Raw genomic sequence first — 27,249 nt, forward strand, 5'->3', positions numbered from 1 at the left:
ATTACAATTCCACGTGGGAACTTTGAGGGTGGTCCCACGGGTCTCGCACCGTCATGTGGAGCGCCGCTCTACAATCACAACCCGTCCATCTCTGTAGAAGGCCGTCTTTCCCTTCTCCCTTGCCGCTTGAATCTCTGGCATTACCTCTCTCATATGCGCAAGCTGTGTGAGAGTGAGGTCATCTCCAAGGAATATGCCCGTTTTCTTTAGTGTAGGACGCTTCCTCAAGAAGTCCTTCTTTGCCTCTATGGATGGGAAACGGATGATTAGAGCTCTTCCTTTTGAAGTCTCTCCATTGCCTTGTGTCTTCTTCCCCACCCTCCATGCCTTTGTATGAGTAGCCTCACTACCCATCATGCGGAGAAGTTCTTCAACTTCCCCTTCCACATCATCTCGGTCTTTTAGACCGGTTACGCTTATATGCAAAGCTCTAGTTTTCCTTGGATGCTCTTCTTCTAGAGTCATGTTGATGATTGTAGGAGTGGGGACAGATGTGGTTTCTTTCCCTTTGCCTTTCTTAGCGACTTCTATCCACTTCCGGCCTCATCCGCCTTCTTTTGTGTCTTCGTGATCACATCCATCCACGAAGACGTCTTTACTATCTTTTGTTTCTTCTCCTCTTTGATCATCCGTACCTGCTCTTTGATGACCTTGATTTCCTCTACTACGGAAGGCTGGAATTCCCCCTCGGCTAGTCCACTGCTTGCTCTATCGGCAAGTTCTCGCTTGAGAGCTGAGACCTCTTCTTTAAGTGCTTTGGAGTCCGCCTTAAGTGCTTGTAGCTCTGCGTGCAGGTCCTCTTTCTCGTTCTTCCACTCCGCGCCTTCGTTGAGAAACATTTGAAGAAGGTTGGCCTTCTTTTTCCACCATCCCTCCATATCTGCTTTCTAGTCTTTCATCTCCCTCTCCATTTGTGTAATCTGCTTGTTTGTAAACACGAAGGTTGCCTTCGGATGGGGCTTACATACCGGCGAAGCAGTCATGATCTCCATCAAAAATATAATCTGCATTTTTGCCAAGTCAACCCACTATGTCCACATCACACATACATCCCTGTCCCGCATGATGCATACATGTGTCTTCCCCATATCAATCATACATTTTTTGATTTTTTGCAATTTTCTGTCAATGCTGAAAATTATGTAATTCTGAAATTCTGAAATTTCCCTGCAGGTCTGCAACTTGTGAGAAATCTGAAAATGTAAATTCTGTATTTCTGCAGGTCTGAAAAAATTTGCAGGTGTGACTACGCACTATCTGCACTGTAATGCACCTGCGGGCTTCGGGGGGGGGGGGGGGGGGGGCGCAGTTCAGCCACGAGTAAGGCCCCGGGGGGGGGGGGGGGCAGTCTAGCTGAGAGAGAGCACGCGCTGCAGGGTGGTAGTCGATGGCGATGCAGCAGGCAGGTGGCGCGCAGCTCAGCAGCAGAGAGAGAGAGAGAGAGAGAGAGAGAGAGAGAGAGAGAGAGAGAGAGAGAGAGAGAGAGAGAGAGAAATGAAATGAAATGAAATGTTATATTAACGTCTTCAAAAGGCCAAAGTGACCTATGAGACCAGAAGGTTACAATGCGGTGTATTTGATACAACGTCAGATTAACAAAGTAAATTAAACTAGGATAACAAAATATAAATACTGCGGGATTCTAAACTAAGCAGTACAATGTGAAGACAATATGGGAGGGGAGTAGAGATCCATCTTCATCTGCACTTTGGACGACGAAAGACTATGGATTGAATCCTTTGCCGTAGCCTCCTTCGAAACTGTGTGGCTCCTCTTCTCCATCGGGGTCGTCTAGATCTCCCTAGCTCCAATGCTCGGTCTATGAGAATGCCAGTAGTGCGGGTAGACCTCTCCACCGTTGGCTGTTCCTCTGTATGTTCTTCTGGGTGTACAATATCTAGTGTAAAGAGATCTGCGATCTGTCTCTGGGGATGTCTCTCTTCAGCTCTCCTCACTAAAGTTTCTCTATGCCTGTGTAACTCAAGTAGATATAGCCCAAGACATCTTTGATCCTCATAACTCGTGACCCTAGATAGAGGCCCAAAACCTTCAGAGCCACGTTTCACAGAGCAGCTTTTGGGCCCCAATTTCGGCCTAAGAGCTTTTGGGAAGCCAGCTTTTCATGTTGTATGGTTTTGGGGCCAAGGGCCTTTAAATACAGCCTTGGGCGGTTCACTCTATTGTTACAGTTGCGAAAGCAGAGAAAGAGCCCTCCTTGCTATTGTACCCTTGTGAAGTAATAAAGAAAGAAGTACCAAAAAGGGGTGCCAGACTTTGTGGCCAGGGCATCTAGAAGCAGAATTCCCCCGCTTCGTGTCAACTCTCCTCTTCTCTCTCTATCTATTTCAAGTTCTATTGCTCCAATTTTCCCACGTGTGTTGCTATTGATTTCTTGCTTGGAGTGTCCAAGCCTGTTATAGTGGTCCACCCTAGATTGATCATCTAGGTCTAATTTCAGATGGATTCCCCCTAGGATACCACTGCATTACTTGGGTTCCCAAGTTGGGCTCAACAATGCCCCTGTGTATAAGCAGTGTCCACATGATGGTGAGCAAATTCATTTTACTGAGAGACCAGCATCCATGCATCCTATCTATCTAGGACTGATGAACAAAGAGTTGTGCATTGTAGATGTCTAAACTCAGCCGATGAATTCCGGAGGCTCTCCAATGAGGTACATATAAGGATGGTGAAATGGCCTCCCTCAAAGTGTCTAGCATGAGACGCTTTGGTAGTTGTATTTATTTTGCCATATAGATTTGGTCTGTTGTTCCTAAATGTCATGTAGGCTGCAAACCCCGCCACCCCATTAAAACGTGAAGACCAAAAAAGCTTCCACATGACAGTTCCTAAGGAACTGTTAAAAAATAGAGATGCCTTATCCAAGACAAAGCAAGACGTTTATCTAGATTTGTTAGAAACTTACATGGCGTGTCACCAAGTGGTGATGTGGCACCCTCAGGGGTTAGAGCCACTTAACCCAAAGTGTGAACATCTGGCCAAGGGGACCAGACATAAAGCTATGCAAACGTGGAAAAATCCCTGAAACACAAGAGTGCTAACGTGTCTAGGCTGTAAGGACAGCTCCACAAAACACAAGCCAATGCTTAAGTGGCATGTACGGACTGCCACAAAACACGGAACCTGTTTTGGGCCACACATCTTTAGGGGTAGTAGAGCTTTTCATGACTATGCTTTTCAAGGCCAAGGGCCTTTAAATATATATAGAGGGGGGTCTCGTTGTAGCATTCAAGTTTACACGTAACAGAAGAGCACCCGACACTTGCAACTTGTTGAAGCAATATAAAAGAAATATCGAAAGGGGTGCCACTGTTCTGGGGCTAGTGCACTCCGGAACTCCGCCACTCCGTGTTCCTTGCATGGACTCTCTCCCTTGACCGATGAGAGATGTCCTCTGACACACACAACCCCCCCTCCCTTGATTCGCCTACCTCTACTATAGCTTTGTACCACCTTTATATCACCCATTGTACCATTGTATAAGCTCTCGTTTCTTCCCCCCCCCTCCCCCCCCAACCACAACCACTTTTTTAGTTGTACTCAGAGATTGTACTAGATTCACCACTTGTAACTTTTTTGGTCTCGGTGTGTAGCAGGGCTACAGTGTCACTGGCTCAAGACAAGCAGTTAGTTGCAGTTGGGTTGGGTTCACCTTGGACGGACTCTCGCCTGGGCAATGACACGTGGCAAGTGATACGGATGGTGGTCTAGTGGACACCATGGCCAGGTCACAACCACCACAGTTTGGAGATAGGCTCATGGAGGAGTTCACAAGCCTCCACCTCCAACACCATGCATTAGGAGCAAGGACCACCTCACCCAATGAATTGGCCTATTTTGTGCTACAGATGCGGGGAATATGGTCATTACCAAAGCAAATGCCCCCTGCCAGAAGGGTCCCCTCCCTGCCGTCATTGCCTTGAAGCGAAGGATCACTACAGTAAGGATTGTCCCAAACTTCGTGCATCCACTGCTTCGAGCCCAGTCAAAGCCAAAATGAGTTTACCTTTCCCAAGATCAATTTGATAGCAGTTACCATTACTCAGCCGCCTCCTTCTACCCCTCAAGACAAGCTGCAGTTGGTAAAGGAGCCTGCAGGCCTCCTTACACGGGCCAACAAGGCCGCTCTCGGTCTTAGAGTTCTAGCAAGTTCAACTCCCCCACACATTCTCACACCAGTGGATACCCCGCCTTCAATTGTTGACAAGCCATCCCACAGTGCCAAGCAAGGATCCAGATCTTTTCTCTCTGATAGCGATGACGCTTTCTTGGAAGCAGTTGCTGATCTACAACAAATCAAGGTACCAGAGAAACCACTGGTAGAAAAAGATAAGCTTACAAAAGAGACATTCTTGATGAACACCTTCCAACAAGTGTCCCTCTATGACATGCTGCGGCTAGATGCGAGTTTTCGAAGCAACACCCTTGCAGTTATTCAGTCACTTTACCTCGGAGCAGGTCCTAGTGGTGGGCACCTCCGAGTGCAACCATCAGAGTCCTATATGATATCCCATCCCGCTGCCCCTTTCACTGATTATAGAAGCCCTCGTCTCACCGTGTCCATCTTGGGGCGGCAGTTGTCAAGAATGATAGCGGATGGTGGATCTGGCATCAACCTGATGCTCGAGTTCAATATATTAGCTTCAGGTCTACAGCCTACCCGCCTTGCTCCCTTTTTAATTACATTGGCCGACCAGAGGACAGTCTACCCCATGGGCATAGTGGACAAGGTGCCTCTGTAGGTACAAGACTTCACCTTTAACTTGGATTTTATTGTGGTTCGTCTTCCCCAGGTTGAGGGCGGATTTCCTTTGCTCATCGATAGACTATGGATGCGCCAGACTAAAGCGCTTCATGATTGGGGAAACGACGCAGTGTGGATACATACTCCTAGCTCCCCAATGCAACCCTTTCGCCTAGCAGGAGCCATGGATCCTGTAGTGCAGCAAAGTTCTTTGTCAACGGAAACCAACCCTGAACAAGAACAGCCTACTACACCTCAAGGGTCAGACGAAGATCTGTCAGAGTGGTTGGAAGCTACCAAGCCTATGCCTTGTTATGAACTATCTACTCAACCTTTGCCTGAGGTCACACCCTTTTCCTGTGTTCCTACCGTAACTGAGCCCAATGAGCCACTTGAGCCAACAACTAGTCTATAAGTCACAGAGGTTGATTACTCAATTGGCCCTTTACTAAAAGCCTTTACACTTGGTAAGCTCACAAACGACCGTAGTAGGAGGAAGTTTGTCATCGCTGTCGGTGCTGCCATTATGACAACTCAGGTCATGGTATCTGATATGTTGTCATTGTGACTCTTGCTCTTGTTTGTTGTTTCCTACCCAGCCTCTCTCCACACCGGGTCGCCCCTATCCACCTCACTCACTCCCCCCTACTCGCCCCCTCCCTCCCACCTCCCCCCTATCTACCCCCTACTCGCCCCCTCCCTCCCACCTCCCCCCATCTACCCCCTACTCGCCCCTACCCTCCCCCTCACACTCACCCCCCCCCCCCCCCCCCCCCCCCCCTCACCCCCCCCCCCCCCCCCCCCCCCCCCCCCCCCCCCCCCCCTTTCACACTCACTCGCCCCTACCGTCCCCCTCACTACTCGCCCCTATCCCAACCCACCTCCCCCCTACCCTCCACCTACTCGTCCCTACCCAACCCACATCGCCCCTACCCACCCCACCTCGCCCCTATCCTCCCCCTCACTCTCACTCGCCCCTACCCACCCCCTTCCTCTCTCCTCACTCCTACGCACGCCCTCCCTCCCATTGCCCATATCCACCCCCTCCCCTCCTTCCTAGTCCTCACCACCTTATCTCCTACCCTCCCCTCCCCTCCACTCCACTCCACTCTCTAGTGTTAACAAGATACAAGGCATGATTAGTTCACCATTGCGTCACTCAAATTTTGAGCTTGCGTTGAAGAATACCGTAAAAATTTCGCAAACTGAAATCTTGATCTAAATTCGAGGGCATTTTGGTAGCTTTTTTACGTTTTGGCCCATTTACAGTGACCTTGTGACTTTTAGGCTTTGTTCATGCTAGGGCATTCTTCTGTTTCTCCTTCTAGCAGATTATCTCTCGTGGCAGGTGTTTGTACTTCTTCATCATCTCCTATAGTTGCCTACATCCTTTTCCTTCAGAACTTACTATCTTCTCTACACGCAGCTTCTTCAGTCTGGTTGGTCTACAATTTCCTCTGTCAGTTTCAGTGCCCTCTCTAGTTTCAATACTCTGCCAGTTTCTTAGTGTTTGTCTCACCGAAATGGACAGTGGTTTTGTGACGGGCAACCTGTAGCAGGGCTACAGTGTCTGAAACCGGCCTGTTCAATCCAAAAAGGGCGGTAGACTTTACTTCAAACCTTGATTTAGCTTTCACCCATTATTAGTCGTCTATTATACCTGCGCTATAGTGACACAAGAGAGGGGAATGGGATACAGATGTTAGAATGCACCTGTATGAGAAGACGGACACCAGATTGGCCCCTAACTTAGGCGCCCCTTTCGGTATTTCTTTATTGTTCAAAAGAGGGAATAAACGTTGTGGTTCCTACAAGCTGCCCCGCACAAACTCGGCTGAATTTCCAGTGTTCCAGCTCGATTTCAGCAGCATAACTGTACTAGAACCCTTCACAGTCAGTATTCCCACGCATTGACTGACTTTCCCGACGCATACGGGCACTTTGCAAAACCTGGCGAGAATCTGCAGCACGCTGAATTCTCTGTTTTCAGCCCTGAAAATGCGCCAGATCACCTGTACAGCGGTCCCCTTGCGTCCCCGAACCTCCCGGAGGTATTAGGGTCCGTTTAGGGCCAAAACCCTAAACCTGCAAAAATACACAGCAGGCTGTAATTTACTGTTTCGGGCTCCGTTTCGCGTGCCGGTCGCATCCGTAGCAAGTCCTCGAGCTCCCGCACCTGTAGGGCTACTTGCCCTTTGAATCGGACGAGATTTCTGGCGTGAAACCTCTCCGAATTCACCTGTACCTGCAGGGGGATTAGCCGCTAGCTAATCCAGTACCTGTGCAAGAGGCTCTTGCCTCGGCAATCGCGCATGAACCCACACAACTGTACATTGGTCAAATGAAGAGCCCACTAGAGGGGCATAACATACTGCCAAAGGGGAGAGAGAGGGCAGTGCGTAGCGTGCAGGGCATCACTCCTGGCACCGCACTGTGCATAAGAGGGAAAGCAAGCACTCCATAGCTCTTAACCTGTGACAAAAACTGAAAATGAGGCTCTCCCCCTCCTAAATTCAGCGCCACTTCTTGTTGCATGAGGCAAGTGCACCAGAAGGTGCCACTTGGCACATTTACAAGCATTTTCCCGTTTCGGGGTTGCCGCCTAAAAATATCCCAACCGGTTGGCCAGTTGACTTCACGGCAGAGTAAGAAAATGTTCCCCTTGTCATTCCGGAGGTAATGACGTCAACACATTTTCAGGTCCCAAAATAGCAGTTCCCTAAATTTTAGGAGATGCTGCCATTGTATCTTTCTAGGTCATCCGACCCTCTTTGTACACTGCAGCCACATCCAGAACTGAAATGTAGCCTCTGTAGCAAAGGATTCCACTTTGGCTAGTCAATGACCCCACTTGGCTAACCATAGTCCTTGTCCAACCTTAGTGCTCTCTTGCCCTCAGGCCTGGACTCCCACTGGACAGTTCCACACTAGCTATGCAATGCAGGGCAGTTAGATTTCCCGAGGGGTGTTTCCAAAAAGTGAAAGTAAACAGATAATAAGAAAGAAATCAACAAAAAGGATAGATAGTAGTCACACGCTGGTGACATACCCCTCTCTTGAAATCTCAAACGTCCTCGTTTGCATCTATGTCGTACATGCTTACTGTCAACACTGATGTATTCAACACCTGTCGACACATATACGACACATACATGCTCATTGTCAATCCTGGTGTATTCAACACCTCGTCGACTCATGTATTGCCTGCGTGTGAACCCTGTCCCAATGACATAGTGGTAGCTGCGCACTCTGCCATTGCTTTGAGTCACTAACTTTTCAATGACAAAATGGTAGCTGCACATTTTGCCACTGTCTTATAGTACACGTTGGATCCCGTAACACTCTCGAGCATACCCAAACCGACAGTTTAAGAATGCAGTTACACATGTACTCTTCAATAGAAGCAATCACTGTATCCTTGACAAACTGACAAGAAATACTCACTTCTATAGCACTAACCAACTTTTGGACATTCCATAAGAGCAATTGCCAAACTGACAATCTGTACAGCTCTAACATTCATGTAACAGGTATTTGATTTGAGCTCACTTTAAATACCATGTACATCATTTGTTTCAGAAGTCATTGCCACACTGACAATCCACTTAGCTTTGAAACTCAAGGGGTCAAGGTAGGTTGCAAATCGAAGGCTTCCAGGTAAAGTGATAACACAGTTGGTGACTCTGTAAGTTCACCTTCTTCCATCCACTTAGCATCCATTGGTGGATAGTTTCTGAACTTTACCAAGTAACGCCTAGCAACCTTGCCTTTTACTTTCCTTTCTTTGTGTGCCAAGATCTGTTCAGGGACCAAGATCTCGTCAAGTTCCTCGACTTCCGGCTGATCTTCAGCTGGCATATCTTTTGGCACATCACCCACATAGGGTCTGAGAAGACTCACATAAATCGCATTGTGAATCTTCCAACTGTCAGGCAATTTCAGCCTATATGCAACATCACTGATTATGTCGCATACTTGAAAAGGCCCATAATAACGCATGTTGAGCTTTGGAAACAATCTTTCCTTGCCCTTCATCTTCTTTAACCTTGCCTTTTCAAAGCGTAAAAGCACCCAATCACCAAGTGAATATACCACTTCACGACGGTGACGATCAGCTGCTTTCTTTTGCTTTGCCTGAGTCTTTTCTAAGGCCACTTTGACCTTCTTGTACATGTCATCCATGTCCTGAACATACTTATCTGCTTCAAATATCTTGTCCTTTGTATGCAGTATGGGAGGAACTTTCTTGCCACCTTCAACTATCTCAAAAGGTGCCTTGCCAGTTGATGAATGCACTGTATTATTGTATGCATACTCCACCAATGGCAAATACTGCTCCCACTTTCCTTTATGCTCTGACACATAGCACTTCAGCAGATCTAGGACAGTAGAATTTGCCTCTTCTGACTGCCCATCTGTTTGAGGATGAAATGACGAAGAGAATTTGAGCGTGGTGCCCATATTCTTAAACAAGCCTCTCCAGAACAAGCTTGTCATGCGTGGATCACGGTCGCTAACAGTCGACTGTGGCATGCCATGATACTTGAAAATATTGCTCATAAACAAGCGTGCCATCTGATCTGGCTTTATCTTCTTCCTGACAGGAATAAAATGATCCTGTTTGCTGAATCTGCAAATAATGGTCCAAATACCATCGTTTCCTGTCTGCGTTCTCGGAAGATCAAAGATAAAATCCATAGCAATACTTTCCCATGGTTTATCTGGAATAGGTAGTGGTTGCAATAACCCTGGTGCCTTTTGCCTGTCAAACTTGACCTTTTGGCATATTAGGCATTCTCGCACAAAGGCATCCACATCCCTTCTCAATGTAGGCCAATAGAAGAATGTCTCAACCGCTTTAACTGTAGCATCGATACCACGATGCCCTGCATACGGTGGGACATGACTCTCTTCCATAACTTTGCGTCGCAATGGCTTTGTGACACACAATCTGCCATGCATCATCATGAACCCATCTCTGAGAAGATAGTGTTCATGACGTTGTCCATCCATTAGCTGCTCAAAGACCCTTGCAAAATCTTCATCATTTTCATACTGTTCCCTCATATCATCAAGTTCATGATGATAAGGAATCGACACAGCTGAAATTTGTGGCTTCCTTGACAAGGCATCAACCACAACGTTCTTCTTGCCTTCCACATGCACAATCTGAAAATGAAACATGGACAAGATATTTGCCCATCGCATATGCTTCTCAGATAACTTTGTGTGTGTCAAGAAGTATCGCAAGGTCTGATGATCCGTTTGGACAATGAAATCTGCACCTAGCAGGTAGTGTTTCCAACTTAAGAGCGCATGAATCACAGCCAGTAACTCTTTCTCATAGACCTGCATGGTCATCTCTGGCCCTTGCAAAATTCTGCTCTCATAGGCTACTACCTTGCCATCTTGCATTAGCACTGCACCAATGCTACTACCGCAGGCATCACACTGGACCACAAATGACTTCCTAAGATCTGGCAACACAATGACTGGATCTGAAGTCATCTTTTCCTTTAAGAGATTAAAAGCTGAAATCTCTTTCTGTGTCCATCTAAAAGTGACTGCCTTCTTATGAAGAGCATGTAAAGGTGAAGCAATCTCAGCGAAATTTCGGATAAACCTTCTGTAATAGGAGCATAGCCCAAAAAGCTTCGGACATCATGCACCGTCTTCAAATTTGGGTTCTGCATTACTTGTGTGAACATAGCCACAGCAGTAGCCAACTTGGTCCTGAATATATCGTCATCTGTCTGTGGTGGTCTTGAGGACTCACCCACTTCATGTGTGTGTTGACCCTGTGAAGAGGAAACCTCTTCAGTCACATCATCTGGTCTGTCAGCCATAATTGCAATTCCCTGTGTCTGGGCTATGATCCCCTGTGTCTTCAAGCCTAAACTGACCAAGGCTCACTTCTATGGGAAAAAGTGATTTAATCCCGTCGATGGAACCATGAAACCGGCCTGTTCAATCCAAAAAGGGCGGTAGACTTTACTTCAAACCTTGATTTAGCTTTCACCCATTATTAGTCGTCTATTATACCTGCGCTATAGTGACACAAGAGAGGGGAATGGGATACAGATGCTAGAATGCACCTGTATGAGAAGACGGACACCAGATTGGCCCCTAACTTAGGCGCCCCTTTCGGTATTTCTTTATTGTTCAAAAGAGGGAATAAACGCTGTGGTTCCTACAAGCTGCCCCGCACAAACTCGGCTGAATTTCCAGTGTTCCAGCTCGATTTCGGCAGCATAACTGTACTAGAACCCTTCACAGTCAATATTCCCACGCATTGACTGACTTTCCCGACGCATACGGGCACTTTGCAAAACCTGGCGAGAATCTGCAGCACGCTGAATTCTCTGTTTTCAGCCCTGAAAATGCGCCAGATCACCTGTACAGCGGTCCCCTTGCGTCCCCGAACCTCCTGGGGGTATTAGGGTCCGTTTAGGGCCAAAACCCTAAACCTGCAAAAATACACAGCAGGCTGTAATTTACTGTTTCGGGCTCCGTTTCGCGTGCCGATCGCATCCGTAGCAAGTCCTCGAGCTCCCGCACCTGTAGGGCTACTTGCCCTTTGAATCGGACGAGATTTCTGGCGTGAAACCTCTCCGAATTCACCTGTACCTGCAGGGGGATTAGCCGCTAGCTAATCCAGTACCTGTGCAAGAGGCTCTTGCCTCGGCAATCGCGCATGAACCCACACAACTGTACATTGGTCAAATGAAGAGCCCACTAGAGGGGCATAACATACTGCCAAAGGGGAGAGAGAGGGCAGTGCGTAGCGTGCAGGGCATCACTCCTGGCACCGCACTGTGCATAAGAGGGAAAGCAAGCACTCCATAGCTCTTACCCTGTGACAAAAACTGAAAATGAGGCTCTCCCCCTCCTAAATTCAGCGCCACTTCTTGTTGCATGAGGCAAGTGCACCAGAAGGTGCCACTTGGCACATTTACAAGCATTTTCCCGTTTCGGGGTTGCCGCCTAAAAATATCCCAACCGGTTGGCCAGTTGACTTCACGGCAAAGTAAGAAAATGTTCCCCTTGTCATTCCGGAGGTAATGACGTCAACACATTTTCAGGTCCCAAAATAGCAGTTCCCTAAATTTTAGGAGATGCTGCCATTGTATCTTTCTAGGTCATCCGACCCTCTTTGTACACTGCAGCCACATCCAGAACTGAAATGTAGCCTCTGTAGCAAAGGATTCCACTTTGGCTAGTCAATGACCCCACTTGGCTAACCATAGTCCTTGTCCAACCTTAGTGCTCTCTTGCCCTCAGGCCTGGACTCCCACTGGACAGTTCCACACTAGCTATGCAATGCAGGGCAGTTAGATTTCCCGAGGGGTGTTTCCAAAAAGTGAAAGTAAACAGATAATAAGAAAGAAATCAACAAAAAGGATAGATAGTAGTCACACGCTGGTGACAGTGTCACTGGCACAGGACAAGCTGTTAGTTGTAGTTGGGCTCGGTTCACACTGGACGGACTCTCGCCTGGACAATGACACGTGGCAAGTGATACAGATGGTGGTCTAGTGGACACTGTGGCCAGGTCACCATAACCACAGGTTGGAGATAGGCTTAGTTGGATTGGGATATCGGCTAGCCATTGGTGGCTCCTTAGATATGAGTGGTTGGTTCCAGATCAACGCATCATTATCCACTTTGTATGGTTTAGCCTCTAGTTTTGAGTCCGGAGTCTAGAGTTTTGCACGCCACTGGCACTCTCCCTGCACATTGGAGCCTCAACACCCCCATTCTACCTTGAGTCCTCAACTTGGGAGCTGTGTGTGCTACCAGCCAGAGTTGTATGGTTCTTTGAGTTTGTCGAGTTCCTTTGAGTTGAGTCTGCAGTTGTGTTTTGAGTCGTATCTTGTCTGGAGTCATATTCCACTTCTGTGGTTGAGTCATGTTCCTGTGTGATGTTTCTTCTGTTGGAGTGATGTTTCATGTATACTGCACTAAGGAGCATCCACTCTAAAGAGCACGACACCTTTTCCTCGCTACACATAGGTCACTTTGGCCTTCTGTAGACATTGATATATCATTTCATTTCATATCCTCTCTCTCTCTCTCTCTCTTCCAGTACTCACTGGATGCGCCCTCTATGGATCTTACACAGTCGGAGATCACCAGGCTCATTCGGCAGGACTTGACTCAGCTAGACACCAAGAGGACATGGATACAGCCAGCACAGGAGCTGGGCATGAAGATGACTTTCTACAGAGAGTCTCTCCTCCAGCTTACGGAGGATGGTTTTGTGACAAGGCCCAGATACATGGACACCCACTTGTCTCATGGGATACGATCTGCTATTGGCCAGATATGCACATCTTTACACCAGCTACGGATGGAGACTGGAAGATACAGCGGAGTACCAGCAGAGGCCAGGACATGCCCCTTGTGTGACATCGAGGTTGAGACAGAGTTGCACTACACATGCCAGTGCCCCGTCTACTACGAGATACGAGGCCGCTTCCATTGCTTGTTCAGAGCGGGCTTTGGACCATTCTCTAGTCATGCGGTACGAGGATCAAAGCTACGTGGGTTTCTTCTTGCTCAAGTTGCGCAGACACGGAGAGAGCCTGATGGGAGGAGAGGCTCAGAGATAGATCACAGACTTCTTTAGAGCTTCCACTGGACACCCGGAGGAGTTACTAGCACAACAGTGCTCGTCGCTTCACACCAGAGGCATACTGATCGACCGAGTGATTGAGTTGGGAAGATCCAGACGCCCAAGATTGCAGACGACTACACAGCATCGACGGAGGTTGCATCAGAGGATTCGGGTCACTTTGGCTCGACATGCACGACGCCTGGTCAGACTACTGACCATGGAGGAGATTGATGAGATCCGCCAGCAACTGATGCTAGATCTCATGTGATCTAGCTATCCCAGCTAGTTGTTTAGCTGCTTAGTCCACACCTAGTTTAGGATTCCATAGTATGTTATTGTCAGTTTGTCATCTTGTTACTCTGACTTTGTATCAGATCCACCATATTGTAACTTTCTGGTCTCATAGGTCACTTTGGCCTTTTGAAGACGTTAATATAACTCTCTCTCTCTCTCTCTCTCTCTCTCTCTCTCTCTCTCTCTCCATGCATCATGTATTACACCCTGATTATGGGAGTGGATGGAGTTAGAGATAGGATAGCATCTCATGATTGTATTTACCCCAGCATATAGGATTGCATCTCTCCCCCAGTTTTTGGAGCTCCACCCCCACCCTCTTTGTATCACCTCCCCCCAGACATTACACAGGATAGTTTACTTTTACTTTTGTACCCTTTTATCCTTTATGGATACACAGAGGACACCCACCTCATGTACTTTGATTTGTCTCATAGGCCGATTTCAGCCTCTTTATAGTCGTTAAACAATCTTTCTATCTTTCTTTCTTTCTCTCTCTCTTGCACCTGCTGCTGTTGCGCGCTGGTGACCTGTGCGCGTTGAAGCTGTAGGCCACTTGCCCCTTGTCGCGAATGTGAGCAGACCCAGCGACAGCTGGTCCTACTTGCGCTACAACCCACATGGGCTGTGGGCTATCGTGCCACCTGTTGGGGCTGCTCTCTCTCTCTCTCTCTCTCTCTCTCTCTCTCTCTCTCTCTCTCTCTCTCTCTACATTGGCTACCAGCACACCATGGCCACATGAATGACACTGTGAACCTGCGAATTTCCAAAAGCGGCCTCTCTGTCAGGTCCTCACCTACACGCACCATGGGACCCAAACCAATACAGCAAACAACCCCCCCGAAACCGGACATCATGGAAGGGAATACGCCACCATGCTCATTACGAGACATATGGGGACTCATCTCCTCGATGCATACCACCATCATGAAGCAGAGCGATGAAATCAAAGACCTAGCTCTAAAAAACCAAGAATTGGAACACAAGCTCCAAATGCAAGACCTACGAGTCTGTCACCAAGAGGAGAAAATGCAAGAGCTCCAGGGTGCTCTTGATAAGCACACAGCTACAATGCAAGACACACTAGCCACACATGATGAAAAGATTGCGCAAATGAATGTATCTGAAAATGTGGGCTCTTGGAAAGATGCATTGACAAACACACCAATGCCTCAGACTTCCTCAATGAACAGAGACATGTATGCTAAGGAGGATGACAAAGAATACACCGAACAAGAGAAAAGAAAAATGAACATCGTGATACGGGGCTTCCCCGCATCCGACAACGAGAAGGTCATTACCTTGAACACCGACATCACGGAAATGATCTCTGCTAACTTCGGAATGCATGATGTGGTGGTATATGGTGCACATCGAGTAGGCAAGAAGAAACCCGAAGCAAATCGGGCAATCGTATGCACACTTTGGATGACCGCAAGAGGGCTATTATCCTCGAAAACGCCCGCATCTACTTAAAGGATAGCTCACTATACATCAGTGAAGATAGAACGCCGAACCAACAAAAGACCAGACGTCAAGCATACGAAGCTCGCATGAACAAAAAACCAGCCCAAGAGGACACGAAAGGGGAAGAAAAAGAGGAAACAAAATGACAATGCGAGACCCATGGGTTCACGGAACTACACGTGACAAGTTGGAATTGCAGAGGCTTCCCGTGGCATAAAGGAGAAGGATTAATGGAAGTCCTACCACAAGCCGACATTCTCTTTATTGGAAACATGGGAACACGATGCATGTAGAATACCACACATTGAAGGATATGTCACACACTCCCTACGGATGACATGTACAAAAATGAGGGGACAAGGAGGAGTCGCAGTGATATACCGAGAGGAAATCAGAAAAATGATCACAATTTGCAAGACAGATGCTCATAACCGGTACATATGGATCAAGTTTGACACAAAACCTAAACCTATGTTCATTGCCGGGTGCTACATCCCCCATAGAGAGTCACCATTCTATGGTACCTTCAATGTAGAGAAGAATTACCCTTTTGAGGATTTGTATGCCGATATCCATGCCTATGCACAAGAAGGGGTGATTATGCTTATTGGGGACATGAATGCTCGCATAGCACATGCGCAAATGCAAATGGTGGATCTTATGACCATAGTTACCAGGAACGGGAAACCGGAACGGGAACGCGGAACGGGAATGCGGAACAAAATGCCATTCCCTGTTACGAGTACTCACGTTTGAAACATGGAACAGGGATTCGGAACGGGAACTTGGAAAGGGAACGGGGAACGGAGACCTGAAAACGGCCATTCCCTGTTACTATGCTTGTGACACCTCCAATGCTTGAACATAATGAGATACTGGATCCCACATGGGAGAGATGTTGGAAAGATCTCATTACAAACCCGCAAGGTATTGCATTGCTCAGTATGATGACATCCTTACAACTTATCGCCGTCAATGGAACGAGTAAGTTTGAAAAATCGGAAGAATGCACATGCTACACGGCCAACAAAGGCATGAGTGTTAATGATTATGTATTGATTGCATATGAGGCATCCCATATTGAAAGTAATTTAATTGGGAAGAGGTCACCCAATTCGGACCAGACCCCAATCCATGTATGGCTACAAGTCCCCACTCAAAAAACACAAAAACAGCCCCATGCCCGATCATGGACATACAAAATGCAAGTGGACAAGAAAAGAATGTATGCAGAACATCTAGACAATGCACTTGCTCATGTACCCATGCCATCACACATTGAACAAACATGGTCAATTTTCAAACAAGCTCTATGTGACGCCGTGGAACAAACAATGGGAAAAACACATCGGCGAGGAAATCATGTTAAAGGGCTACCGCATAACCCATGGTTTGATGAAGAGTGCAAGTATGTAAAAAAACAATTGCGGGCACTGTCAACGACGAACACGAAATGGGAAACTCTATCAAAAGACTACACAAATCTCAAGAGGCGGAAAAGAAGAAACTATGAGCTACGCATGGAGACACAAGCCATAGCCAACTTCAAGAAAAATCCCAAAAAGGAATGGCTGAAAATAAAAGGACGAAGACATGACATTATGGGAGACATAAGCTCAGATGACATGTACATGTATGTGGAACAACTATATGTGCATAATAATGCGGAAGAAATGCCACACATGCAAACCGATCTCCATGCCCAAGACCACTTTGATTTCGAAATGGTTAAAAAAGGCATGCAGAAACTTGCAAATGGGAAAGCTCCGGGCATACTACACTTGAACTCAGAAATGCTTAAATGGTAAGGTATGAGAGCCAGAGAGTGGATACATAGAATGCTAAACCAAGCCATTGTTTAAGGGCTACCCGAGGATTGGCAAAAGAACTGGATCAAAGCACTTTACAAAAAAGGGGATGTAAATCAGCCTACCAACTACCGTACCATTATTGTAGGATCTTGCATGGCAAAGCTTTTGGGAAGCATCTTAGAACAAAGCATAAGCACATGGACGGAGACAAATGGAAAACGAGCAAAAGAACAAGCAGGTTTCCGACCAAAACATAGCACCATTGATCACCTTGTTTCACTCAGGGTATTAATGGAAGAGAGTCGGCTAAAGGGAAAAACATTATACTGTTGCTTTGTAGATTTCACCAAAGCCTTTGACACAGTCCCGAGAATGGGTATATAGAAAAGGATGGAATGCATAAAAGTACCGATGCATCTCAAGAGTGCGGTAGCACATCTCTATGACAAAGTCATATGTCAACTCAAAACGCACGAAGGGCTGTCCAAAGCTTTCTCAAGCAACATGGGGGTCAAATAAGGATGCCCTCTCTCCCCTACTCTTTTTGGATTGTGCATTGATCAAATAGAAAGCTTCCTCCCTCAACTAGAAGGGGATGAACCAGCCATTGGGATGCTTACACTTCTCATGCTCATCTATGCAGATGATGTGGCTCTTTTCGCCCATGACATTACAACTCTACAGAAATTGGTCGATGCGTTACATGCTTTTTGTGAAAATGTGGGTCTATCAATCAATGTAGACAAAACAAAGTTCATGATTGTAAAGACTCGTAAGATGGATATCCACGCCCCCCTCATGTATCATGGGAAACAAATTGAGAAAGTCGACAGTTTCAAGTACTTGGGGATTGACATCCCGTGCAACTATGCTTGGGGACAATGCGCACATAATAGAATTGACATCGGCCATGCCATGTACTACCAATTTGAAAACATGTGCACACAAAGGAGCATAAAAAGATGGGAGATAAAAGCGACCATTTTTGAGACATGTGTGGTGCAAGCCATCCTCTACGGAGTGGAAATTTGGGGAGCAAGCATTTCAGCCCACACATGGAATGAAATTGAAAAAATTCAGAAAAGTTTCTATGTCGACACATGGGGGTCAAAAAGACGACACCATACTCCGTGCTACTCTTGGAGACAGGCAAGAGACCACTAGAAATGAAAGCATTGCAAAAAATGTACACGTATATTGTGAAAGTCAAAGCGATGCCTACTACTTGAATCCCCCGCATTGCATGGGAAACGGGATGTGCGCCACAAAAGACAACCCCGAACCAACTTCAACACATGAGGGAATGCATGCCCAGGATTAAGGCAGCTCGGAAAGAGGGAAAGTTGGCATTTTATAGGGGTGGGAAAGTGATTGTCCTTGAAAGACGCTCTAAATTACGGTTTCAGACCTATGGGACCAAATTTGAAATAGCAGCTTAGAATTGTAATGGGTCTCCTAAACTTGATGTGGGTGCTTTAGAGGATAGCTTCAGAGACAGAGATATGGTTGTCTATTCAGAGACTCACCAGGCCCCTGATCAGTTGATGCCACATGTTACGGGATATAAATGGGAGACGACTTGGCGAGTAGAGACGAGGTCTCAGCATGGGGGTAGAGGCTCAGGTGGGGTTGCAGTCCTATTTAGAGAGGAGTTACAGCCGTTGTTGCGCATTGTTTGGAGAGATGAGCATGCCAGATACATGTGGGTTAGATTGAGAGCAGAGTCAAGCTGATTCCTCTATATTTCCATATGCTACTTTGCTCCTAGCACATCAGTTTATGCTGCACCTAGAGGGGAGTCCCCTTTTTTTGTATTGGACGATGGGGACTATGCATGGATTAGCCATTTTGAATGGCTTATAGAGATTCCCCGCAGGGAGAGGTTTTACATGCTTTTCATACAGACATGTAGCTGGTACAGTGGACTATGTTATGGCTTAGCTGAGCTCTTCTCTAGTATCCAGGTCCTCACAGTTGGACCCAGACCTGTTGGGGTGGCAATAGATCATGCCCTTGGGACACTGACAATCTCTTTACTGTTTAGTACAGTACACATGCCACGGATAGTAGCTCCTACTCGCTACACCTTTACCCTCGGAGACGACTCTGTCTACATAGACGGGATCTTTAGAGGCCTGTGCACTGAGGAGCCAGGGAGACATCTAGAGGAGCTTACTTCTATATTGACTCAGACATTCCATGGTGCAGCAGCAGAGGCATACCCACACACCCAGTGTGGACAAAGACGACGTTCTGGGAGCAGGCCCCAGAATAGCTGGTATGATGAGGAGTGCCGTGAGACGAGAGCCAGACTTGAGAGGGAGGTGCTTTTGGGAGATATCACCCATAGAAAATCACAGATTTCCTTTCGACGCTTGGTGCACCGGAAGAAGAGGGCATTTTTGGTCAACTAAAGCAGGATATATATCAGCTTTTCTTGAGTTAGGACTCACGTGAGGCATGGCGACTCTTCCATGAGCATTCACCTCCTCTTGCCATTACTTCTACAGAGGCACGGGGCCAATATGCATCATCTTTGTACACAGTCTCTGGGCACACGCCTATTCCTAACCACCCCGAGCCGTGTCCATGCACATGTACTTTTTTCACCGCAAAGATTGTGTAGGACATTGATAAGATGAGCACTGGGAGAGCATATGATCATGACGGCTTAGTTGCTGAGCATTTTATACATGCCAAAGATTTGCTTGCAGAACTTCTAGCAATGATGTTCAATCGTGCCATGTGCGAGGGCATGCCTTATACTTGGAGTTTATCTACTATTGTACCTATCTTCAAGACAGGAGATCCTATCAAGCTTGGGAATTATCGTACTATCATGATTAGAGACACACTGGCACGGTTGATATGCATCCATTCTTGAGTAGCAGCTGATTGGATGGGCAGAGAGGGAGCGTTACGTGCAACTGAACACGCAGGATTCATAAGAGGTTTCTCTACTCTTGATCACATTCTGACACTCGGGGCTATTATTGAGGAGGGCAGAGCACTTGGGGTGGTCTTTAGTGGGCCAGTATTTTCATTGAGGAGAGCAGCAGAGACTAGATTGGCCAGAGCTTATGCAGCATTGGGGGGATTGGAGAGGATGTGTTCACAGATTCAGTTCCAGGAGCTGCGGACGAAGCTTTGGCTTTTTGACACTTTGGTAGCTTCAGCATTGCTCTATGGAGTTTAGATATGGGGGCCTTCATTGGATCACCATGGGAGGACGGACCGCAAGGATCGCACTGAAGGATGGTGGTCTCTATGGTATCGTGGCTCATTAGAGACAAGGCCTCAGTACCACATGACATCATTCGAACAGAGCTAGCTCCCCCCCTCCCCCCTCCGTAGTGGTTGAGGCGCTTACCAGATCAATATACTTTATACATCGTCTATGGGACCCTCCCAGAGATACGCTTAACACTGGAGTCCTCTAGACAGCTAGCTATGCAGGGAGATATAGCATTCTGGTATGGGAAGATGACATCATGGTTTCAGTTACATGCGTTCAGTATGGATAGATTGCCCCCCTTTCAGTACTCATTGGATGCACCTTCTTTGACCCTTGCACAGTCTGAGGTCACCAGGCTTGTCCGTCAAGATCTGATCCAGCTTGATACCAGGAGGACTTGGATACAGCTGCTACAGGAGCTGGGCACGAAGATGGCTTTCTACAAAGAGTATCTTCTCCAGCTTACTAAGGATGGTTTTGTGATGAGACCCAGTTACATGGACACTCACCTATCTCATGGGATATGATGTGCTATTGGCCACATACGCACGTCTTCACACCAGCTTCAGATTGAGACTAGCACATATAGAGGAGTACCAGCAAAGGCCAGGATATGGCTCCTATGCCATATGGAGCCTAAGACAGAGTTGCACTACATATGCCACTGCACGGTCTATTATGAGATACGAGGGAGCTTTCATTGCTTATTCAGAGAGGGCTTTGGACCACTTTCTAGAGTCATGAAGTATGAGGACTAGAGATGTCTGGGACTGTTTTTACTTGAGCTGCGCGGACACAGAGAGTCTGATGAGGGAAGAGGCCATCCATCCACAGCGACGAATCACACATTCCTTTAGAGCAAGCACTAGGCAAGCGGAGGAGCAGCCACAACAGAGCTCACACGTTTTTCACACCAGAGGCACGTTGATCAATTGAACGATTGAGCTAGGGAGATCCAGACAACCACGACTGAGGAGGATTACACATCATCGACGAAGGCTATCCGAGGATTCGGATCACTTTGGCCCGACATGCACGACAGCCAGTCAGATTACTCAGCATGGAGGAGATTGATAAGATCCGCCGGTGACCGATGATGGACCTCTTGTGATCCACATGACGACAGTTTTGTATCAGCTCTTGTATCATCATTTATATCAGACATTGTATCAGCCCAGTCTTAGGTACCTAATTAGCTTGCATTTAGCTTTAGACGCAGCATTCAGCTTTTTAGTTTTCGGTTTCTTTTATTTTGGTACTCAAACATTGTATCGGATACATCAGGTTGTAACTTTAAGGTCTCATAGGTCATTTTGGCCTTTTGAAGACATTAATAGAACATTTCATCTCATCTCTCTCTCTCTCTCTCTCTCTCTCTCTCTCTCTCTCTCTCTCTCTCTCTCTCTCTCTCTCTCTCTCTCTCTCTCAAAAGTGATGGCGCCCCTCTGAAGTGATGGCGGCCCTCTTGTGACGAAGTGAAGGCCGGCCCTGTTGTGCGACGCGACTTGTGTGTCTGCAAAGGAAACCCTAGCAGCGCGCAAGGAGAAGAATCTGAGCAGCGTGCAGACTGTTGTGCAACGGGAAGGTTGCCCTTAATGTGCGACGTGACATTTGCGTCTGCAGAGGAAACCCTAACAGCGCCTCAATCTTCTGCGCAGCAAGCTGCCCGACAGTCTCTCTCTCTAGCAGGAGGTAACAAGTGCCCACAAAAACATTTTCGCTTCTTTTTCTGGTTTTGTATGATTATGTGGTCCATTAGAGGCTAGAGCAGTAAGAAAGTGTTAGCAGTGGGTACATTTCCTGTACGGATGCCCCAAAGTCCAACCATTTTGTGTAGAACAACGTTGAAACAGCATGCAACCTGCACCTAGCCCCTAAGTATGCTCTCCGTGGTGCGCTGAGTGAGAAGCGCGCAACCTACACCTGCCGAAACAGCGCGCAACTTTCCCTTGCACTTGCCCACGCGTCCTGAAGAGCGCAACCTCCTTCTCGGGGGAGCTGCAACACCTACGTGACCTACAACTTAGGACCTGCAGGAGTTCAACAGGGCGTGATCGCGTCAAGCCTACAACATTCTCGACATATCCAGTGGGTCGGTGAAGGGCTGCGGCAGCAACTACAACACACACGGTTTTGGGGGAGTACACAAGTTTCAACGGGGCAGCTCGGCACTACTCTGTGGTGCCAGCAGGTCACGTGAGGCAACCAAAGAAACATCAGGGCAAAAGCCTCACACGTGGTGCTTGAGGATGGACCAATCAGCCGACCTCGCAAATGACGATATCTATGAAACCCCGCCTAAATCGAAAGCGACATTTAGGAGGAGGATCCAAGAGAGCACAATATCGCCTGGTTGTGTGAGAGCAGAGAAACTTTCTAGGGTCAAAGATGACATAATGTTTGAGAAGGTAAAGGTGATGATTAAGGGGGAGCTGAGCCTTTTGAGGGGTGACATGGAAAAAGAGATGTACGCAAATGCTGAGACTTACAAAAAAGCTATGTATGCAGATAGAATTGGACAAAGAGATGCTTAGTAAGGGTGACAAGATGTACACATCTTTTAAGGCCGAAACGCAGACGATAGTGAGGGCGGCAGTGAATGTAATGGAATGTATCATGCAAAAAAAAAAAAGAGGATGCACTTGCTACGTTTGAATCCTGGAAATAAAAAATGGAAGAACGCATGAATGAAAAGGATGCACTGATAGAAGCACTTAAGGGAGACCTCGTAGCTTGCAAAAATACCCCTACAAAGGAAGGAGAAAACCAACCCTCAATGATAAATGAGCTCGAAAGCATCAAGGAACAAGTGAAAAATCTATGGGAAGAGGAAGAGCAGAAGGCACGAACAACCTCATGGGTGGAGCACCTTTTAAAAAAACAAGCGAAGGTTGATAAAGCTGAAAAGTGGATCGAGGACGCAAAGAAAGGAAAAGATAACATGCCTAAAGCCACACCGACATCCACTATCATCAATATGACAATTGAGGAGGGGCAAAAGAGAGAGACTAGAGCTCTTCATGTGCGTGTTACAGGTCTCAAAGACACTGGAAAAGTAGAAGAAGAAGTGCAAGAGCTATTGAAGCGCATGGGTTTCTGAACCCCCACACACAGCTGCTTGGAGAGTTGGCAAGAAGGAAGTGATGAGAAAGGAAGGCCCAAGGAAAGAGGACTCATTATACGCCATCCTACGCTGGAAGCTAGGAAGGAATTCCTGAAGAAGAGACCAACGCTCGAGCAAGCTCGGATATTTTTGGGTGATGACCTCACTCACAGGTAGAACACATGCGAGAGTTGATGCCGAAGATCAAGGCAGCAAGGGAGAAAGAGAAAATTGCTTTCTACAGGGGAGGGAGAGTAATGGTGTTGGAAAAACACACCGCATGAGTGTGTGAGACCTATGGGACAAGCCTTAAAATGGAAGCATGGAATTGTAATGGATCAATGAAGCTGGATGTAAGCGCATTTGAGGATCGCTTTAAGGGAAGAGACATTACTTTTTACTCGGAAGCGCATCAGACTCCTGGTAGCACATTACCCAGGGTGACGAGGTACCATTGGGAGACTACTTGCAGGCAAGATGTGAGATCAACCTATAGAGGACGGGGGTCAGGAGGTGTGGCAGTCCTTTTCCCACATAGACATGGGGCTAACACAGTTGATTATGTTTTGGCTAAGCCCAGTTTCATACCCTGTATTCGGGACTTTATAATCGGGCCTAGGCCTATTGGGGTAGCAGTGGACCATGCCCTCCTCACGTTTACCGTCTCATTATAGTTCAGCAGAGCTTGGATAGCACCTACATCCATACGCGATACACTTTTACTTTGGAGACTAATTCTATCTACATAGATGGTATCTACAGACCTTATGCACAGAGGATCCGGGGAGACCTCTAGGGGAGCTCACTTATTTATTGACTAAGACATTGATTGTTTTTCGACGTTTGGTACGACGGAAGGAAAGGGCGTTTCTAGCTCGACTAGAGCAGGATTTATATTAGTTGTTTTTGAGTGAGAATTCCAGCGAAGCATGGCGACTCTTCCATGAGCACTCTCCCCCACCAGTCATCGCTTCTACGAAGGTCTGGGGCCAGTATGCATCATCCCTTTACACAATCTCATGGCAGCCACCTCTCCCAGATCCACTAGAGCCATGCCCACGCACATGCTTTCTTTACCACCGAGATGGTAAAGAAAGCCATTGACAGGATGAAGACCAGGAGAGCATATGATCACCATGGCTTGGTAACATAGCATTTTATACATGCCAGAGATCTGCTTGCAGAGTTTCTAGCAATGATGTTCAACCGGGCCATGTGCGAGGGTCTACCTGATACTTGGAGTTTGTCCACTATTGTATCTATTTTCAAGTCAGGGGACCCTATGGAGCCTGGGAACTACCGCACTATCATGATTGGACACACATTGTCACGGTTGTACGCATCCATCCTTGAGCAACAATTGACTAGATGGGCAGAGAGAGAGGGTGTACTGGTAGCAAGACAAGCCTGTTTCAGGAGAGGTTTCTCTACTCTTGATCATATTCTAACACTCAGAGCCATTATTGAGGAGGGGAGATCATGTGGGAGACGGCTCTATGTTGCTTTGTGGATTTCTGCAAAGGCTTCGATACAGTGCCAGAGCTAGATTGTTGCGCAAACTGCAAGAGATGGGAGTACCCTAAGAGTTGATTTGGGGCATCATGCCTCTATACAAGTCAATAGTGGGACATGTATGTAGCCTTGGGGGGGTTGGAGAAGATGTGTTCCCAGGTTCAGTTTCAGGAACCTCGATTGAAGTTGTGGCTTTTTGACACTCTAGTGGCTTCAGCTATGCTGTATGGGGTTCAGATTTGGGGACCCTCAGTGCACCACCATGGAAGATCTGGTAACACTGATGGACGGAGATGTATGGAGAGGCCTCTAGTCTCTATGAGCTCTCGGCTATTTCGGGCTAAGGCGTCTGTGCCGCATGAGATTATTCCAGCCGAGATAGCTGCTCCCCCTCTCATGGTCGAGGCCCTTAGTAGATCAGTATCCTTCATGCATAATTTATGGGACCTTCTCAGAGATAGATATGCTCAGCTAGCCCTTGAGTCATCTCGATAGCTAGCGCTACAAGAGGACACAGCACGTTGGTATGGGTAGATGACATCATGGTTTCAGCATGGATACATTGCCTCCATTCCAGTACTCCTTGGACGCACCCTCCCTATCTTTCACACGGACACATCTTCTCCAACCCCCCCAAGGGTACATAAATATCTTACTATTGACTTGTATCCATGTGCTCTTGGTGTCATTCGTCAGGATTTGATTCAGCTAGATACCAAGAGCACATGAATACAACCGACACAGGAGCTGGGCACGAAAATGACTTTCTATAAAGAGCATCTTCTCCAACTAACAGAAGATAGATATGTGATCAGACCGGCCTATATGGACACTCATTTATCCTATGAGATACGATGTGCTATTGGTTAGCTGCGCACATCATCGCACCAGCTAGAGATTGAGACTGGCAGATTTAGGAGAATACCAACAAAGGCCAGGATATGCCAGTTGTGTCATATAGAGCCAGAGACATAGTTGCATCACGTTTGTCATTGTCCGGTATACTATGAGATACGAGGCCGCTTTCATTGTCTATTCAGAGAGGGCTTTGGACCATTGGCTAGAGTCATGAGATAACGGATCAGAGATGCCCAGGGTTGTTTTTGCTAGAGCGGCGCAGACATAGGGAGAGAGTCTTGAGGACATCAGGCAATGGGAGACATTTACCGAGGGAGATTACTGACTTCTTTAGAGCAAGGGTTTCGCAGCCAGACGAGCATGCTCCAAGGCACAATTCAGAGCTCACTTATACCAGAGGTATATTAGATGACAAAGCCATTGAGCTCGGGAGAGCTAGACGCCCACGTCTATGAGGGCGACCATGACATCGATGGAAGCTCCATGAGAGGATCCGGACTATTCTAGCACGACATGTGAGACGCCTAGTACGACTATTTACAGAGGTGGACATTGACGAAGCTCTTCAACGACCGATGCAGTACTTTCTTGGACAATGCCCGATGCCGAGCATCCTCGCGCACTGTTGATGATGATGTTTTTAGTCTTTCACTGTACTGTACTTTATTTTATTTTTGTACCTAGATATTGGATAAGGTCCACCAAGATTGTATCAGATTGGTCTCTTAGGTCATTTTGGCCTTTTGAAGACGTTTAATATAACATTTCATTATGTTTCATCTCTCTCTCTCTCTCTCTCTCTCTCTCTCTCTCTCTCTCTCTCTACTCATAGGGTCTCCCGACTTGAAGATAGGTACAAAAGTAGATAGGCTCCAAGTATCAGGCAAGCCCTCACACATTGGCACGGTTGTACGCATCTATTCTTGAGCACCAGCTGAGTAGATGCGGGGAGGAGGGGATACGTGCAGCTGGGCAAGCAGCGTTCAGGAGGGGTTTTTCTACTCTTGACCATACCTTGACACTCAGAGCCATCATTGAGGAGGGAAAATGAAATGGGAGACGGATCTATTGTATCTTTATGGATTTCCGCAAAGCATTTGACACAGTACCCAGAGCTAGATTGATGCCCAGATTACAACAGATGGAAGTACCCACAGAGCTCATTTCGGGGGTCATGGCATTATACAAGTCAGTACTGGGGCATGTACGCACCTCAGAGGGTCTATCCACACTGGTCCACTCAACTATTGGATTGAAGCGGGGTTGCCCGCTCTCTCCTACTCTATTTGGTATGTATGCGGATGAGGTTTCTGACCGCATTGACAGAGATGGTCATACACGTGCACAGTTGGCAAGGACATGGATTCCACTATTGTTATATGCTGATGCTATTGTGTTGAACTCGGACTCTCCGGAAGGGATGCAACGTCACTTCGATGCTTTGCATAGCTTTGCTCAGGAAAGTGGTTTGTCCGTCAACCTTGGTAAAATTAAGGTCATGGTATTTAATACCACCCCACAGTGGATCAGGCGGTCAACGCCCGCATTCACATATGGCCACGAGACAGTGGAGTATACAAATGCTTA

The 27,249-nt window shown here is 47.1% G+C and overlaps 2 protein-coding genes across 2 annotated transcripts in view; both read left to right on the forward strand.

Moving 5' to 3' along the window:
* LOC147460121 (uncharacterized) overlaps window positions 1–27,249 on the forward strand; it is a 204,813-nt gene that overhangs the window by 124,239 nt on the left and 53,325 nt on the right. The window lies entirely within an intron of this gene.
* LOC147460122 (uncharacterized) overlaps window positions 10,306–27,249 on the forward strand; it is a 42,076-nt gene continuing 25,132 nt past the window's right edge. The window contains exon 1 of the mRNA XM_086511244.1: window positions 10,306–21,881. Coding sequence (XP_086367370.1) covers window positions 15,980–16,951 — 972 coding nt within the window. The 5' untranslated portion in view covers window positions 10,306–15,979 and the 3' untranslated portion in view covers window positions 16,952–21,881. The remainder of the gene's footprint in view (window positions 21,882–27,249) is intronic.

This window comes from Adiantum capillus-veneris, chromosome 4 (genome assembly GCF_014529385.1).
Source record: "Adiantum capillus-veneris isolate H3 chromosome 4, ASM1452938v2, whole genome shotgun sequence".
Lineage (NCBI taxonomy): Eukaryota > Viridiplantae > Streptophyta > Polypodiopsida > Polypodiales > Pteridaceae > Adiantum > Adiantum capillus-veneris.